This window comes from Chaetodon auriga, chromosome 24 (assembly GCF_051107435.1).
Source record: "Chaetodon auriga isolate fChaAug3 chromosome 24, fChaAug3.hap1, whole genome shotgun sequence".
NCBI classification, from domain to species: domain Eukaryota; kingdom Metazoa; phylum Chordata; class Actinopteri; order Chaetodontiformes; family Chaetodontidae; genus Chaetodon; species Chaetodon auriga.
Window position 1 is genome coordinate 328,329 of NC_135097.1, and position 14,729 is coordinate 343,057.

At 47.7% G+C, this 14,729-nt stretch overlaps 3 protein-coding genes across 3 annotated transcripts in view; all 3 read left to right on the plus strand.

The window, feature by feature from the left end:
* The window catches only part of LOC143317284 (RLA class II histocompatibility antigen, DP alpha-1 chain-like), a 37,680-nt gene that overhangs the window by 9,367 nt on the left and 13,584 nt on the right, over positions 1 to 14,729 (plus strand). The gene's annotated exons all lie outside the window — the stretch shown is intronic.
* Positions 134 to 3,935, plus strand: LOC143317280 (H-2 class II histocompatibility antigen, E-S beta chain-like). The gene is made up of 6 exons (XM_076725357.1): positions 134 to 304; positions 714 to 986; positions 2,257 to 2,470; positions 2,587 to 2,654; positions 3,005 to 3,118; positions 3,392 to 3,935. Exons 1-6 carry the CDS (start codon positions 163 to 165, stop codon positions 3,415 to 3,417), a joined length of 837 nt encoding a protein of 278 aa, XP_076581472.1. The 5' UTR covers positions 134 to 162; the 3' UTR covers positions 3,418 to 3,935.
* Positions 7,090 to 12,094, plus strand: tfr2 (transferrin receptor 2). The gene is made up of 17 exons (XM_076725543.1): positions 7,090 to 7,119; positions 7,207 to 7,408; positions 7,506 to 7,698; positions 7,920 to 8,060; positions 8,140 to 8,248; positions 8,316 to 8,558; positions 8,649 to 8,788; positions 8,859 to 9,034; positions 9,108 to 9,227; positions 9,349 to 9,431; positions 9,563 to 9,626; positions 9,738 to 9,805; positions 10,164 to 10,234; positions 10,328 to 10,412; positions 10,653 to 10,877; positions 11,445 to 11,585; positions 11,820 to 12,094. The coding sequence occupies exons 1-17, from the start codon at positions 7,090 to 7,092 to the stop codon at positions 12,063 to 12,065; spliced, it is 2,337 nt and encodes a 778-aa protein (XP_076581658.1). The 3' UTR covers positions 12,066 to 12,094.

The following is a 14,729-nucleotide window of genomic DNA, read 5'->3' on the forward strand; positions in this document are numbered from 1 at the left end:
TGTGATATGATTCAGTATCTTCAGAGATTCAGCCTTAAAGTACTCGAATCAATGATGAAAAACTAGTTTTAGAGCAGAGTTTACAGATAACTCTGCTGCTGCTGTGTGGGTTTGTGCTCCAGCAGCAGACTCTCTGCTGAGTCGTCTGCCTGGTAACAGGTGATGATCCGGTCATGTGACCATGTCCTCTGCTTTTTAGAGCAGCTCTCAGTCAGACTGTGTCAGTGTTTGAGACGTGAACAGAAGATCATGGCTTCATCCTTCCTCAGCCTCTGCCTCCTCTTCATCAGCCTCTACACGGCAGGTACGATCAATACACTCATCAATTCACTGATCACTACACTGATCACTAATCAATACACTCATCAATACACTGATCACTACACTGATCACTAATCAATACACTCATCAATACACTGATTACTCATCAATACACTGATCAGTACCTTTTTTGGACCTTTTTTTATTGACTATTTGTTCTTTTTTGTTCTTGATGTTGTAAAAAGTAAATTTCCTGTCATTGGATTAATGAAATCTTATATTATCTCATCATCATCAATACACACTTTATACTCTTCATACTTCATCAGCCTCTACACAGCAGGTACGATCAATACACTGATCACTCATCAATACACTGATTCAACCTGAGCACAACTGATCTGAGATTTATTTTGTCTACAAACTGGTTCTGAGTCTTTTGTCTTCTTCAGATGGATTTATGGAATTTACGACAACCCGCTGTGTGTTTAACTCCACTGACCTGAAGGACATCGAGTACATCAGCTCTTACTATTTCAACAAAGTGGAGGATGTCAGGTTCAGCAGCAGTGTGGGGCAGTTTGTCGGATACACTGAGCCTGGTCTGAAGAACGCAAAGAACTGGAACAAAGATCCTTCAAAACTGAGCGCGATGAGAGCTGAGAAGGAGAGGTACTGCCAACACAACATTGGGATCTGGTACCAGAATGTTCTGACTAAGTCAGGTGAGTTTGTGCTCTGTAACATTCATCAATAACATCATCCTGTTATTGATGAACGTATTGATCATCAGCACTGACTGAATCATGACGTGAAGAACAGACTCAGCTGACTGACAGAATGAAGCTTACAATAATATATATATATATATAAAATACTGTTTCACTTGGAAATGAGACTTACGATCAGTCAGATAATAGTCATTCTTAAACAATTTGCTTCTTACTGGATCTTTAATATTCTAGATTATTATTTGGCCTGTTTATGTACAATAGATGTATAGTTTATCTTACACTGATTAAATTGTGGTCATTGAAAACTTCTATTAATTTAATTCAGCAGGTCTGCATTCAGCTAAATATTCTGAAAAAAAACAACTATAAAAATACATTATAATGAAATTTATATTCTTTTAAAGGAAATAATTGATTTTCATGAGAAGCTTTAATGGCAGACTGATCACACGTCATGACTGTTGTCGAACACATCAAACTCAGCTCTCTGTCTCCACCTGCTGGTCAAATACCACTACTACAACTTCTGATAGAACTAGTATTATTATTAATGTTACTAATATGCGTTCTGTCTGTCAGTGTTATACATGTTGTGCATCAGCAGCTCTGTTTGATGATTCCATCCCCTGAAAAATTCACACCCTAGAGTCAGTGGGTTGAGGAAGGCTAAAAGTGTCATTTTCAACTTGTCACATAAATGAGCTCAAATTTACTTAAAAACTAAAAGTCTTGGTCTGCCAATTTTACAAAGACATTATTTATTCAAAATGAAAGTCAATTTTTCATTTTTGTGGGCCCAATGACATTCAGAGTAACATTCAAAAGACTCACATGCCTGTTTGAAAATGAATATTTACTGTCAGACTGAAAATTAATGTTCAGTATATTCCAAATCATAACACTGTCATAATAACAGAACTACACTTCCAAATGGACCTCAGAGTTCTACTTAAATGTGTATGAATGTCCTGATTTTAGCTATCTCGCATTTCTACTGGAAAAGGCCTTTTCATGGCCGTTCTGATATCAAAACCAGTGGGCGGGATATAATTGAAATGGACCAATCAGAGGACACCATTGCACTGTTGGGGTTTCTGGTCTGGGTTGCCATTTCTGCCAAAACACAATCACACACAGAAAACGTACTTCTGTTTCCATTTCTTTTGAAAGTGAATCAATTCTAAATCAAATTTACTTCATTTTCTAAGTAATAATAATAATAATAATAATAATAATAATTTTCTTCGTGTCTGTGTTCCAGTTGAGCCCTACGTCAGGCTGCACTCTGTGACGCCCCCTGCTGGTAAACATCCGGCCATGTTGGTCTGCAGCGTCTTCGACTTCTACCCCAAACAGATCAGAGTGAGCTGGCTCAGAGACGGACAAAAGGTCACCTCTGATGTCACCTCCACTGACGAGCTGGCGGACGCTGATTGGTTCTACCAGATCCACTCTCACCTGGAGTACACGCCCAGGTGGGTCCAGGTCCAGTAGGGTCCAGGTCCAGTAGGGTCCAGGTCCAGTAGGGTCCAGGTCCAGTTCTCTCAGTAGTGTGACAGGAACTCTGATGTGTTGGTTTGTGTTGAAGCAGGTCTGGAGAGAAGATCTCCTGTGTGGTGGAGCACGCCAGCCTGAGAGAACCTCTGGTTACTGACTGGGGTAAATACCTGTCTGTCTGCACACCTGTTCACCTGTCTGTCTGGACACCTGTTCACCTGTCTGTCTGCTCACCTGTCTACCTGTCTGTCTGCACACCTGTTCACCTGTCTGTCTGCACACCTGTCTACCTGTCTGTCTGCACACCTGTTCACCTGTCTGTCTGCTCACCTGTCTACCTGTCTGTCTGCACACCTGTTCACCTGTCTGTCTGCTCACCTGTCTGTCTGCACACCTGTTCACCTGTCTGTCTGCTCACCTGTCTACCTGTCTGTCTGCTCACCTGTTCACCTGTCTACCTGCCTCTCTACCTGTCTGCTCACCTGTCTGCCTCTCTACCTGTCTGTCCTCAGACCCGTCCATGCCCGAGTCTGAGAGAAACAAGATCGCCATCGGAGCCTCAGGACTGATCCTGGGTCTGATCTTATCTCTGGCTGGATTCATCTACTACAAGAGGAAGGCCCGAGGTCAGACCAGTGCACACAGTCCAAAACCAGTTTGGACCAATTTTAGACCAGTTTCTAGAACCGCTGTAGATCAGTTTTGGACAGTTCCAGACTTTGGTCTGGTTTTCACCAGCTTGTGAACCAGTTTCAGTGTTTGGACCAGTTTCAGAGCAGATTGTTGTCCAGACATTGAGACCAGAAGCCTGGTCCGATGTCAGACCAGTTTAGACCAGTTCAAACGATGTGGGATCTGTATTTGTCGGTGACCCTGTCCTCATGTCTTCTTTCACCCAGGAAGGATTCTGGTTCCCTCTAACTGATCCTGGACCTGGTCCTGGACCTGGTTCTGTGGCTGTTGGTCAGATGGAAGAGAAAACAGCTGCTGCTTGAACCTGCTTCATGTGTTTTCAGCTCAGCAGACTTTGAGTGCTGCCACCTGCTGGAGCGGCTGAAGTCCTGATCCTCTGATGATCTGTACTCTGATGCTCAGCTGGTCTAAAGCCTGATCCAGGACTGTCCTGTCACTGTCCTGTGCTCTGCTTCAACATGTTTGAACCGTCTGAGGACAGTAAAGGTCCCTCTGTGCTATTTACTCTGACAGTCCTGGATCAGGTTTAGTCTGGACTCTGGATCTGGACTCTGCTTCTTCTTCTTGTCCTGCTTTACTGTGTGGAATCAATATTTTTCAGCCACTAACTGACTCGATAACTCTGCTCATGGAATCAAATATAATCCTCTGCTTTGAACGATTTGGGGCTTGTAGGTTTCTGATTGTTGGATTTATATATTTTTACTGAAGTGAAACATTTTCAAACCTCAATAAACCTTCAGAAAACTCTGTGAGACTCTGGATTTATTGATCAGACGTTCATAAACAGGATGTGATCACATGAACCTTCATCAGAAGCTCCATCGTTCACTTCAACTCTGATCATTTCACGTCTCTGAAGCTCGATTTTTCTGTCTGAAAGACGTTTCTGAATCATGAAACACTGTGAGCTCGATTCTGCAGCTCATCGTTCTCTCAGTTCGACGTGAATTTGACCAGTTTCTGAAGGTTAAACTGCACTTTTAACGTCAGGAGCAACAAGATGTTTGAGCTTCAGCAGAAACAGAGGAACTACATTCAGTCATCGTTTATCAAATCTAATTAAAGAAACATTAAAGACGATCAATGAACCACGAACGTCTCATTTCATGTAAAGTGAGTTTCTCTCTCTGTTTCCCTCCATGAAAAGAAATGAGTCTCAGCTTCATTCTGAAATCCTTTAACTCAGATCAAAGTGATGTCACCACGATCGACTCCTTACCTGCTGCCACTCTCCCTCTCACCTGCTCACCTGCTCAGCAGTCTTCACCTCTCAGCCACGCCCACCTGTTCAGTCACCTGACACACACCTGGGACTCGTCACTAATCAGTGCAGTACTTCAGTGGCTCTCACTCACTCATTACAGGATTGTTCTTTGCCTTCATGCAAGACTCTCCAGCGTTTATCCTCGACCCAGCCTGCCTTTGACCTCACCTGTTCTCCTGCCCCTGGTACCTACCTGAGCTTCGTGGCTCTGACTAGGTGTTTTGCTTTGTCCTTCCTGAATGTGAGACTCTGTGAGCCTGTTTGCTGTTTGGCATACCAAACAAATCCAAAAGCCACTGTTCACTCTGAGCGGAGCATCGAGCCAGCTCCAATCAAGAGACTCACATACTTCCAGGTTCAGGTGGCGCTGCTGTTGGATCCTGTTAGACCCGTTAGAAGTGATGATCATTGGTTCAGATCTTCAGGTCTTTGTAACCTGTGACGGACTGTCAGTTGTTTCTGGTCTGTAGAGATCAGTTTGATCACTTTCAGACGTGTCGAGCTGCGTTCAGGTCAGCTCCTGCAGTCGGTCTGCTGGAGGTGTTTGAGGAGCTGGTCTTCATTAGGTCTCACGGGGACGCCTTCAGAGATACTGGATGGTGTCTCACAGCAGCTGACGCTGCCCTCTGCAGGCTGAACTCTGCACCTTCACCTGCACAGACAGAGCACGTCTCATGGTCTTCATCATCATGAAGAGTTATCACTGAATACTGAACAGCCGTCCATATATTCATAAGACAGACTGACATAAAATGTCCTCATCGGTCGTTTCATTTCTCTTTTTACAACCTCAGACCTTCATGTTCCCCTCAGCTGTCGGAGCGTCGCTGACGACTGTCCGTCAGGTCGACTGTTCCATGAAGAACTACAGACAGAACAGACAGAACAGACACTGACGATGTTCAATGACCAAACCAGCTGTTACTTACAGTCTTACAGTATTTATCGTCTCCCTCCACGTCTGCATCGATGGATGGATGAACTGTAGATTCATCCATCCATCGATGTATTTGTCTGAATTTAGCACAAAGACGGGACGGGCTGATTTGATTGGTAGCACTGTTTTGTTTTGTTTTTCACTGTAAGCTGTGGAAGATGAAGGGGGCGGAGCTCTGTGTCAGCAGGTCAGGTGACATCAGCGGGGGCGGGGTTTGGACTTTCTGAAGTTAAGACACAGAAGACAAACGGATGAGACGGTGGACGGACAGGAGGAACAGACGAGGTGAGTCCTCTGACACTCACCGTCTCTCTTATCGATCAGCTGTTCTTCTTCGTCACGTGATCAGTCCACGTCTCTGCGTCTCTCTCAGCTCGTGGACACGTTGGACGTCCAGTCACTCTGAATCGTCCTCCAGCTGCTAAATACCACCTTAAATTAGAGGACCACCTTAAATCCTGACGCAGAGCAGTTTGACATTTAGAACCAAAAAACATCAGTTCAGGTTGATTTTAGAGGCTTTAATGTTTCAGCAGACAGCGTGTGTGTGTGTGTGTGTGTGTGTATGTGTGTGTGTGTGTGTGTGCGTGCGTGCGTGCGTGTGTGTGTTTACTCACTGTTAATAAAGTTAACCAGATCAAACAACATGCTGACCTCTGACCCCTGTGAGGAACCAATCACATCTCAGCGTTCAGGAAAACAGCGGCTGCTTCATCACTGACCCCAGATCTGTAATGTGAGTGAGGACGTCACAGGAAGTGACTGACGGAGGAACGTAAAGAACCAAAACTGAGAACTACAGACAGAACAGACGAGAGCGAACACATCAAAGTCTGACGATTTAAAGGAAGAATCACAGGAGAAAGAAACCAAAGGAGAGGAAGAACAAGAGCAAGACTAAGAAATAGAGAAGAAGAAGAGGAGGAAGAGGAAGAAGAAGAAGAGGAGGAGGAAGAAGAAGAAGAAGAAGAAGAAGAAGAGGAAGACAAAGAAGACGAAGAAGAAGATGAAGAAGAATAGGAGGAAGAGGAAGAACAAGAACAAGAGGAGGAGGAAGAGGAGAAAGACAGAGGAGAAGGAGAAACAAGAGGAAGAAGACGGGAGAGAAGAAGAAGAAGAAGAAGAAGAAGAGGAAGATAGAGAAGAAAAGAGTGAGGAGAGCATGTCCATGTTTGAGTCAGTCTGTGGACTCTGAATCGCTGTCTCTCTGTTCCTCCTCTGCTAGCATTAGCATTAGCATTAGCACAGGTAGCTGCTGCTCATTCAGAGGAGACCTGAAATGAGGCATCACGTCATTTCTTCAGTGAACATTAGAAGAACATTTAGACGTTAATGCTGAACTGTCCTGACAGCAACGACTGAAGGTAAGGTTAGCGTTATAACCACAGGACTTGATAAGGCTACGTTAGCTTAGGCTACGTTAGCTTAGGCTACGTTAGCTTAGGCTATGTTAGCTTAGCTTTGGATGAATGTGCTCGTGCTGCCTGCAGGGTCTCAGCTGCTTCCTGTTGAACTCTCAGTAGATTAAATTAGTCCATCAATCATCAGATGTTAGTGACAACAATGGAAGAATCACCTTCTGAACTAAAGATCTCATTTGCTGCTTAAGGAAACGGTGGACCAATCAGGAGCCTCAGTGTGAGGTTCTGCTGTTTAGGTTCAGGCTCATCTAACTGCCCGTCGCTCCTCTGCAGCTCGTCATGGACGCCATCAGGACTCGTCTGACACAGGTGAGACCACAGGTGAGCCACATGGAGACAAGCTCCTCCCCCTCTGACCTGTAACCATGGTTACAGGTTACACCTCTCTGTCTCCAGGCTTCCTCTGTGGGTGTGGCTGAGGATGAGGAGGTGGGAGGAGCTCAGAGGGTGGAGATGAGGTTTGTGACATCAGAGGCTGAGGAGGAGGTGGAGGCGGGGCCAAACAGTGACATCACAGCATTGGTGCGGCGGCATCGCCATGGTTACCGGAAAGTCAGCATGTTTTTGTGTGTGTGTGGAGTCGTCATCTTCACCACAGGTACGCGCACACACACACACACACACACACACACATACACCCTGTCATTGATTAGTTTGATCATGTGGTTAAAGTGGGCGTGGTCTATCTCTTGCAGCGTTTTTATTGGCGTACGCCATGTTCAGTGGGCGGTACCACTGCTCCCAGGTGGGGGGTCAGGGGGAGGAGGATGACCAGCTGGGGGGCAGGACTAAACCACCTGCAGAAGTGGGGGTGGGGCTGTACCTGGGAGAGCTGAGGGTGATGATGAAGAGGCTGCTGCAGGATGAAGATATCCACAACACAGTCAGGTGATCAGCTGGTTCCTGTTCACTTGATGTTGATGGATTGATTGATTGATTGGTGAGTGAGCAGGGCGACGTCTGTGATTGGTGGGTGAGCGGGCTGAGTGAAGGCTGTATCCTTGTTGATCGCCCCCTGCAGGTCAAACACTGAGTCCAGGTCTCAGGTGTTCTGCTGGGTTCTCTGTGATGTTCCAGCCTGAATCAGTGTTTGTGTTTGTCGCCGTCAGTCGAGTCAGCAGAGCGAGTCATCCTCCGGGTTCCTCAGAGGGAACCTCTGTGGCCTCAGAGATCCTGCGGCGCTTCAGAGACCTGCAGATGGATCACACCTGGACGGAGTCGCTGTACGCCACGCTGCAGTTCCCCCACAGGTACGCAGACGGTGCAAAGAGCCATTCAGAGGTCGGAGTGCTGACAGAGGGAACACCTGTCGTGTCTGTGTGCATGCAGGTCTCAGAGGAGCTCGCTGTGGCTGCTGGACTCTGCAGGACTGATCTCAGAACAGATTCCCCTGAACCCGGCAGACTACTGTCCTTACAGCGCCGCAGGAAGTGCCACGGTGAGACAGACAGGGTGGGTTTGTCACCATGGTGACCACAGTTATCCTGACCTGTCTCTCTCTACAGGGGGGCGTGGTCTATGCCAACTACGGTCGTCTGGAGGATTTTAATTGGCTGAAGAGTGTGGGCGTGTCCGTGGTCGGCCGTGTGGTGGTGATGCGTGTCGGGGGCGGGGTCAGTTTTGCTGAGAAGGTCTGGTTGGCTGAGAGGAACGGAGCGGGCGGAGCTTTGATTTACCCCGACCCCGCCGACCTGCCGCAGGACCCCCGACGTCTCGGACTGAACGCACACACCGCCGTGTCCGAACACGTAACACACACACATACAAACACACACACACGTTCCCCGTCTCACTGCTCCTGACCAATCAGCTTCTCTCCCTGTGTCATCAAATCACAGGTCCACCTGGGGTCAGGTGACCCCTTCAGCCCTGGCTTTCCCTCATTCAATCACACTCAGTTCCCGCCCATCCAGTCCTCCGGCCTGCCACTCATCCCAGTCCTGCCAATCAGTGCCACCGTAGCCGCCAAGCTGCTCAGGTGAGCGCCGCCCCCTCAGGTTACCTGCTCAGGTGGCATCGTGGCCTCACCGTGTTTCTCTGTGTCTCAGCCAGCTGACGGGCGCGTCCTGTCCTCCGTCATGGCGCGGTCGCCTGCCGTATGTGCGCTGTGCAGTCGGTCCAGAGTTCAACTCCGGACGCAGAGTCAAGATGTCCGTCCACAATGTGATGACACCCGTCCTGCTCAACAACATCTTCTCGTCTCTGGAGAGCCGGGTGGAGCCAGGTACGCACCGGCCGCACGAGCGAATCACGAAGACCTGATGGCGGCGAGGATAAACTTCTGATCTCTCTGTCAGACCAGTACATCATCCTCGGGGCCCAGAGGGACTCGTTGGGTCCAGGAGCCGTGAAGTCTGGAGCTGGAACAGCGATCCTCCTGGAGCTGGCTCGAACCTTCTCTGCCATGGTGAAGAACGGTGAGACTCACCTGGAGACAGGTGTGCTTCCTGTCTGCGCAACAGTCGCTCAGACCAGAGTGTGTGTGTGTGTGTGTGTGTGTGTGTGTGTGTGTGGGTGTGTGTGTGTGCGTGCGCGCAGGCTTCAGTCCCAGACGCAGTTTGCTGTTTGTCAGTTGGGACGCTGGAGATTTTGGGAACGTTGGAGCTACTGAGTGGCTGGAGGTTCGTCCAATCAGAGAGCAGAAATTGTGTTTCACACCACAGAGGAAGAGTTTAACTTCTGTCCTCTCTCACTGACCTCTGGCTTTGTTGTTGCCATAGTAACACAGTAACCTTTGACCTCTGTTTGGCAGGGTTACCTGTCCATGCTCCACCTGAAGGCTGTGGCCTACTTCAGTCTGGACCAGGCTGTCATGGGTAACACACAGCTCTCAGCCAATCACAGGAGACCTACTAATGTACCGGCCAATGAAAGAGATGACATGAACATCTGTCTGTCTGTCTGTCTGTCTGTCTGTCTGTCTGCAGGTGATGATGTCCTGTCTGCCTACACCAGTCCTCTGCTGGTGGACCTGCTGGACGCTGCCATCAGACAGGTGAACGTGTTCCTCAGAGTTCATGTTTGTGTGTTTTTTATCTTTCTGTGTTTTTTTTATGTCACCTGTTTTCATTTTCTGTTACCTGACGTTAAGGTACCATCACCTGGAAGGTGAAGGCTGACTGCTGATCCAGTCCAGCTGACAGTGTTTCACCTGCATTCATGTCTTCATTACAGACTGAATGAATGGATGAACTCACTCCTGCTCCTTTACCAAACCCTCACTGTCACTGTCCATGAACTGATGCTTGTGTCTTCTCAGCTGATGGTGTCCTCACAGGAAGGTGGAGACAGACGCACAGTGTCCTGAAAGTTTAATGTGTGTGTGTGTGTGTGTGTGTGTGTGTGTGTGTGAGGTGGAGCATCCCAAACATGCAGGTCAGACCATCTACAGCCAGGCAGAGAGAGAGGGAGGCAGCTGGAGGATGTGAGTACACACCACACACACAGCAGCACGTCATGAACGCCTCGCTGCAGCAGGAGGCGCTGAAGGACTCAAAGTAAACTCTGCTCTCCTCAGTGTGAAGCCGTTGTATCTGAACAGTGGAGCCTACAGTTTCACGGCGTTCGCAGGAGTTCCAGCGGTGGAGCTCAGATTCACAGAGGTAAACTTGGTGTCCTTGAACTCAACACGCCACATTGTGCCATCGTCCATGTGATCGTCATGCTGCAGCTCGCCGTGTGTCTTCGTCTCATTCATGCTGTCACAGTTTCACCTTCAGCGTGTTTCTCTTCCTCATGTCGGCCTCATCGTGTCATATGATGTCATGTGATGTGTATTTGGCGCACAGGTGTGCAGGTGCTGCTGCAGGTGGATGTCATCAGATCTGTGTCTGTCCCTTCAGGAGCGAGCGTACCCGTTCGTCAACACACCGTTGGACAGTGTCTCCCGCCTACAGGAAGTGCTGGGGGGTCGTCTGGGGGTCACGGGGCGGAGCGTAGGGGAGCTGGTGGGGGAGATGGTGCTGCGATTGGCCCACGACCACATCCTGCCGCTACGCATCACTTCCTACGCCCAGACAGTGCTGCAGTTCAGCGCTCAGCTCAACAAACACTCTGCTGAGCTGCAGGTATGTCTCACCTGTGTCACCGTGTCCTGATAGTCCGTCTACAGTGGCCTACAAGGGCGCGTCAAAGACAGGCCTGCAGCACTTTGTCATGAAGTCACACACAGGTGTGAACGAAACCTGTGCAAGGTGTTTAACCCCGTTGACCAATAAGAATCGGCCTCACAGAGCTGTCCTCTGAGTGGACAGTGTCTCTAATGGAGGAAGCCATCGTAGTTTGTAATCTGAGCGTCAGCGTCCAGTTTTATTGAAGCTGTCTGTCTGAGTGTGAACTGGTCCAGGACAGAGACCTGGTTCACACCCAGTCAGGACAGGAGGACACCGCAGCTGTCAAGACACCGTGGACATCAAGATTACGACGATGTCTCATATTTTTTTTTTTCCAAGAAGAAAACCACAGTGAGACCTCTGAGAGCTCTCTGTCCCTGTCTCTGTCCCTGCTGTCTCTGTCTCTGTCTGTCTCTGTCTCTGTCTCTGTCCCTGTCCCTGTCTCTGTCTGTCTCTGTCTCTGTCTCTGTCTCTGTCTCTGTCCCTGTCTCTGTCTCTGTCTCTGTCTGTCTCTGTCTCCAGTCCAGAGGTTTGTCCCCTCAGTGGGTTTTCAGTGCCAGAGGAGATTACAGCCGAGCAGCCGAGACGCTGCAGAGAGCCGTCGACTACAGCGACCTGCACGACCCGACCACCGCTCGCTTCTACAACACTCGCATCATGAGGGTACATTACACACACAGTTTCCCATCATGCTTTGGTGGATGAACACAGGAAGTATTTTTCTGTTTTTATTTGTTTCCATTGAGAGAGTTAGCAGCTCCTGAATTCATGTGTCTTCCATGTATCATGTGACTCTCAGAAAGTCACTGCAGCCATTCGGCGCCTCAGAGTTTCTCTCAGCTTGAGGACCTCTGATATACCGAGTTTAGTGACATCATTTCCTGCGTCCGTCCTCAGGTGGAATACTACTTCCTGTCTCAGTATGTGTCGGCAGTGGAGACGCCGTTCCGTCACGTGATCCATGGCTGCGGCGACCACACTCTGAGCGCACTCACAGAGCATCTGACTCTGCTGACCTCTGACCCTGAACGCTTCGACGAGAAACGCTTCAGACGACAGCTCGCCTTTTTCACCTGGACGCTGCAGGGAGCCGCCAACGCCCTGAACGGAGACGTGTGGAGTGTACACAACACACACACATAGATGATACACACCTGTACACACTGATACACAGCTGTACACACATGTACACACCGATACACACGTGTACACACTGACGCACACCTATACCCACACCTGTACACACTGATACACACCTGTACACTTAAGCAATACATCACGACAGGCTGTGGTACACGCTCATTGTACCTCAGCTCAGGGGCGTTCTTCGGCCCGACGGTAGCGGAGGTTACCAATAATGGCAATATGAAAGAGGAATACACAATAATTTTCATGTAGTTTTTAATTAAACAGAAATACATATTATCTAATAAAATAGCCCTGCTGTGAAAAAAATCGTCCCACCTCTCCGTACGTTAGCTCTGCAGGTCGTCTGTTCCTGCCTCACTGCCCAATCAGCTCTACCACTGTTAACCCATCTGGAGGAGAAAATTAACCTGAAACATGTGAGTTCAACTCATTTAGTCTGTTTGTTAACGTTGTTAAAACACCGCAGCTACTTTTTACTTCCTACTGTAACAGCTTGTTGTCATGGAAACATTGTTGCTTCTCTGACGATCAGCCCCGTGACGTAAACATGCGAGGCCCCCCCTCAGTTAACCATGAGTGAGTGGTCCGGAAGAATCCACCCAAATCCTCAATGAATGACAGTTTTTTGTTTTTTTTTTTTTTTTTTTTAACAGTTTTACCTTTGAGTGACTTTATTAAGCGACTATATGTAACATCGCGGCAGACACCTGGAGACGCAGCAGCGGCATCTGAATATCACGACTTTAAAAGCACCAAATGATGTCAGTAAATAATGTGAAGAATTGTAAAATATCATTTCCATGAGGCTGTTCAGTCAGACAGTGACAGATCAGCCTGTAGAGTCCTGAGTGTCTCAGTCTGATCCTGACTGACCGCGAACAGGTTTGAATGTTAAAGGTGACATATTATGACAATTTTTCAATAAGTTTTGATGCTGTTTGCTGGAAATAGCTTTTAGGAAAAGATTCTTGCCCCCCTCTATATCCCTCTTTTTCAGCCCCTTTCAGAATGTGCCGTTTCTGGTGTCTGTAGCTTTAAATGCAAATGAGCTGCTGCTGTCCCACCCATGTCACCGTGGTAACGGGGAGAGCGTAGACTCACGTAGCTCTGCCCGTGCGAAAGTAGCGGACATGACGGTAGTGAATAGACCGAGTTCTTCAGTAGTTCAACCGTACATGTTCGAACCTGGATCGGATCCTGAAGGAGGGAAGGCTCCTACAGAACCTCAGAGAATTCAGCAGGACGCTCCTGAAAGGTTAGTCAAAATACATCTTTCTATCTTTTTCTCTTCAACACGGCCTGTACAGGTGGCAGCGTGAGAGGCCCGCAGTTCAGACGGTCAATGCTCACGCCAGGAAGCACCAATCCTAACTTGTAGCATACCAGATTGACGGGGAGAAACTCAGCTAAAAGCCTCTACCAAGGATTGCCACCCAAACAAAACATAATTCATACCGCAATAAATGCGTATGTGACGAAAACACGGAAATAGCGTATGTCCACTTTTGCGCGTCTGCTGATTTCACCACATCACACAAACCACACAAGCCTGGTATCATATGAAAGCAGAGTCGGAAGGTCCTGCTTGTTTACATAAAGAGGAAGGGGTTTCTAGTAATCACTGGGTTGCTGAGACATTGACCGGTCTAACTGCGCTGTTAGTTTCAGCGCTCCGTCTCATTTACACATGAACGGGCAGAGCACACACAGGCGACACTGCTGAGCAGCACTACTGACCATTCACCTCAGGCTGAGAAAAAGTAGCTAGCTAGAGCACACACATTCAAATCAAATTCAAATGTTGATATGCAAGGTTTCGTATTTCTTTAGCTTTATACATGCATGATTTTTTTTACTTGTTCGTATCAGCGCTTATGTGGAAATCGTGCAACAATGCAGCCTGAGAACAAATGCTGCCAGGAGGTGCCACAGGTCACAGTATCTTTACCTGCACTTACAGTATGATCATAGTGTATGATTGCAGATAACATGCCACGGCAGATACTCACCTTATGTTATGAATAATAGGTTACAACAAGGCTGCAGCAGTTGGATGAAAGGCCTCCATGCATGATCAACCATCCAGGTTTAGAACCTGTTTGTCTAAATGTGTTCTCGCTGCAGAACGCATACAACACTTACAGGGCTGAATACGACCCTTTACCGCTATGGGGGACAGAGCAGTGAGTTTCATCTATAATAACCAACTTCACTGTTCATACACCATAATAAACTAAATATAGTCAGTCATATTTTATCTTGACCATATAACCAGGTTTTTCCTTAGCAAATGCTATATATTATACATTTCTTCACATGAAACATTTTACAGATAAATAAATATTTATTGACTGCAGTCATGAATATTTGTACATGGAAATACAGCACAGATGTTGACATTATAGAACCTGTTGACTAACATAATGTTCAAATTTTCTCAGTCGTTACAGGTATCCAGCCAATGAGTTTTATGAGCTGGTGCCGGAGCTTCCTTGGGCAGAAGATTCGAGCAGTCATCCCATCATGCAGATTGACGTTGGGAGTTTCCTGATGCCCAGGGAAGATCCCCTCCGACGACACGTCCAGCAGGATGTTTATCTTCAGAATCTCAGCTCTGTACGATGATGGGTCAACAAAGATCCTCTCCGTGATCATGTC

Bases quoted from the DNA above. Each gene is read 5' to 3' on its own strand.
- LOC143317280 (XM_076725357.1), top strand. From the start codon at position 163: ATGATCCGGTCATGTGACCATGTCCTCTGCTTTTTAGAGCAGCTCTCA. The intron at 2,655-3,004 runs GTAAATACCTGT...GTCTGTCCTCAG, and splicing joins ACCTCTGGTTACTGACTGGG to ACCCGTCCATGCCCGAGTCT. The intron at 3,119-3,391 runs GTCAGACCAGTG...TCTTTCACCCAG, and splicing joins CTACAAGAGGAAGGCCCGAG to GAAGGATTCTGGTTCCCTCT.
- tfr2 (XM_076725543.1), top strand. From the start codon at position 7,090: ATGGACGCCATCAGGACTCGTCTGACACAG. The intron at 7,409-7,505 runs GTACGCGCACAC...TATCTCTTGCAG, and splicing joins AGTCGTCATCTTCACCACAG to CGTTTTTATTGGCGTACGCC. The intron at 9,806-10,163 runs GTGAACGTGTTC...TGTGTGTGTGAG, and splicing joins TGGACGCTGCCATCAGACAG to GTGGAGCATCCCAAACATGC.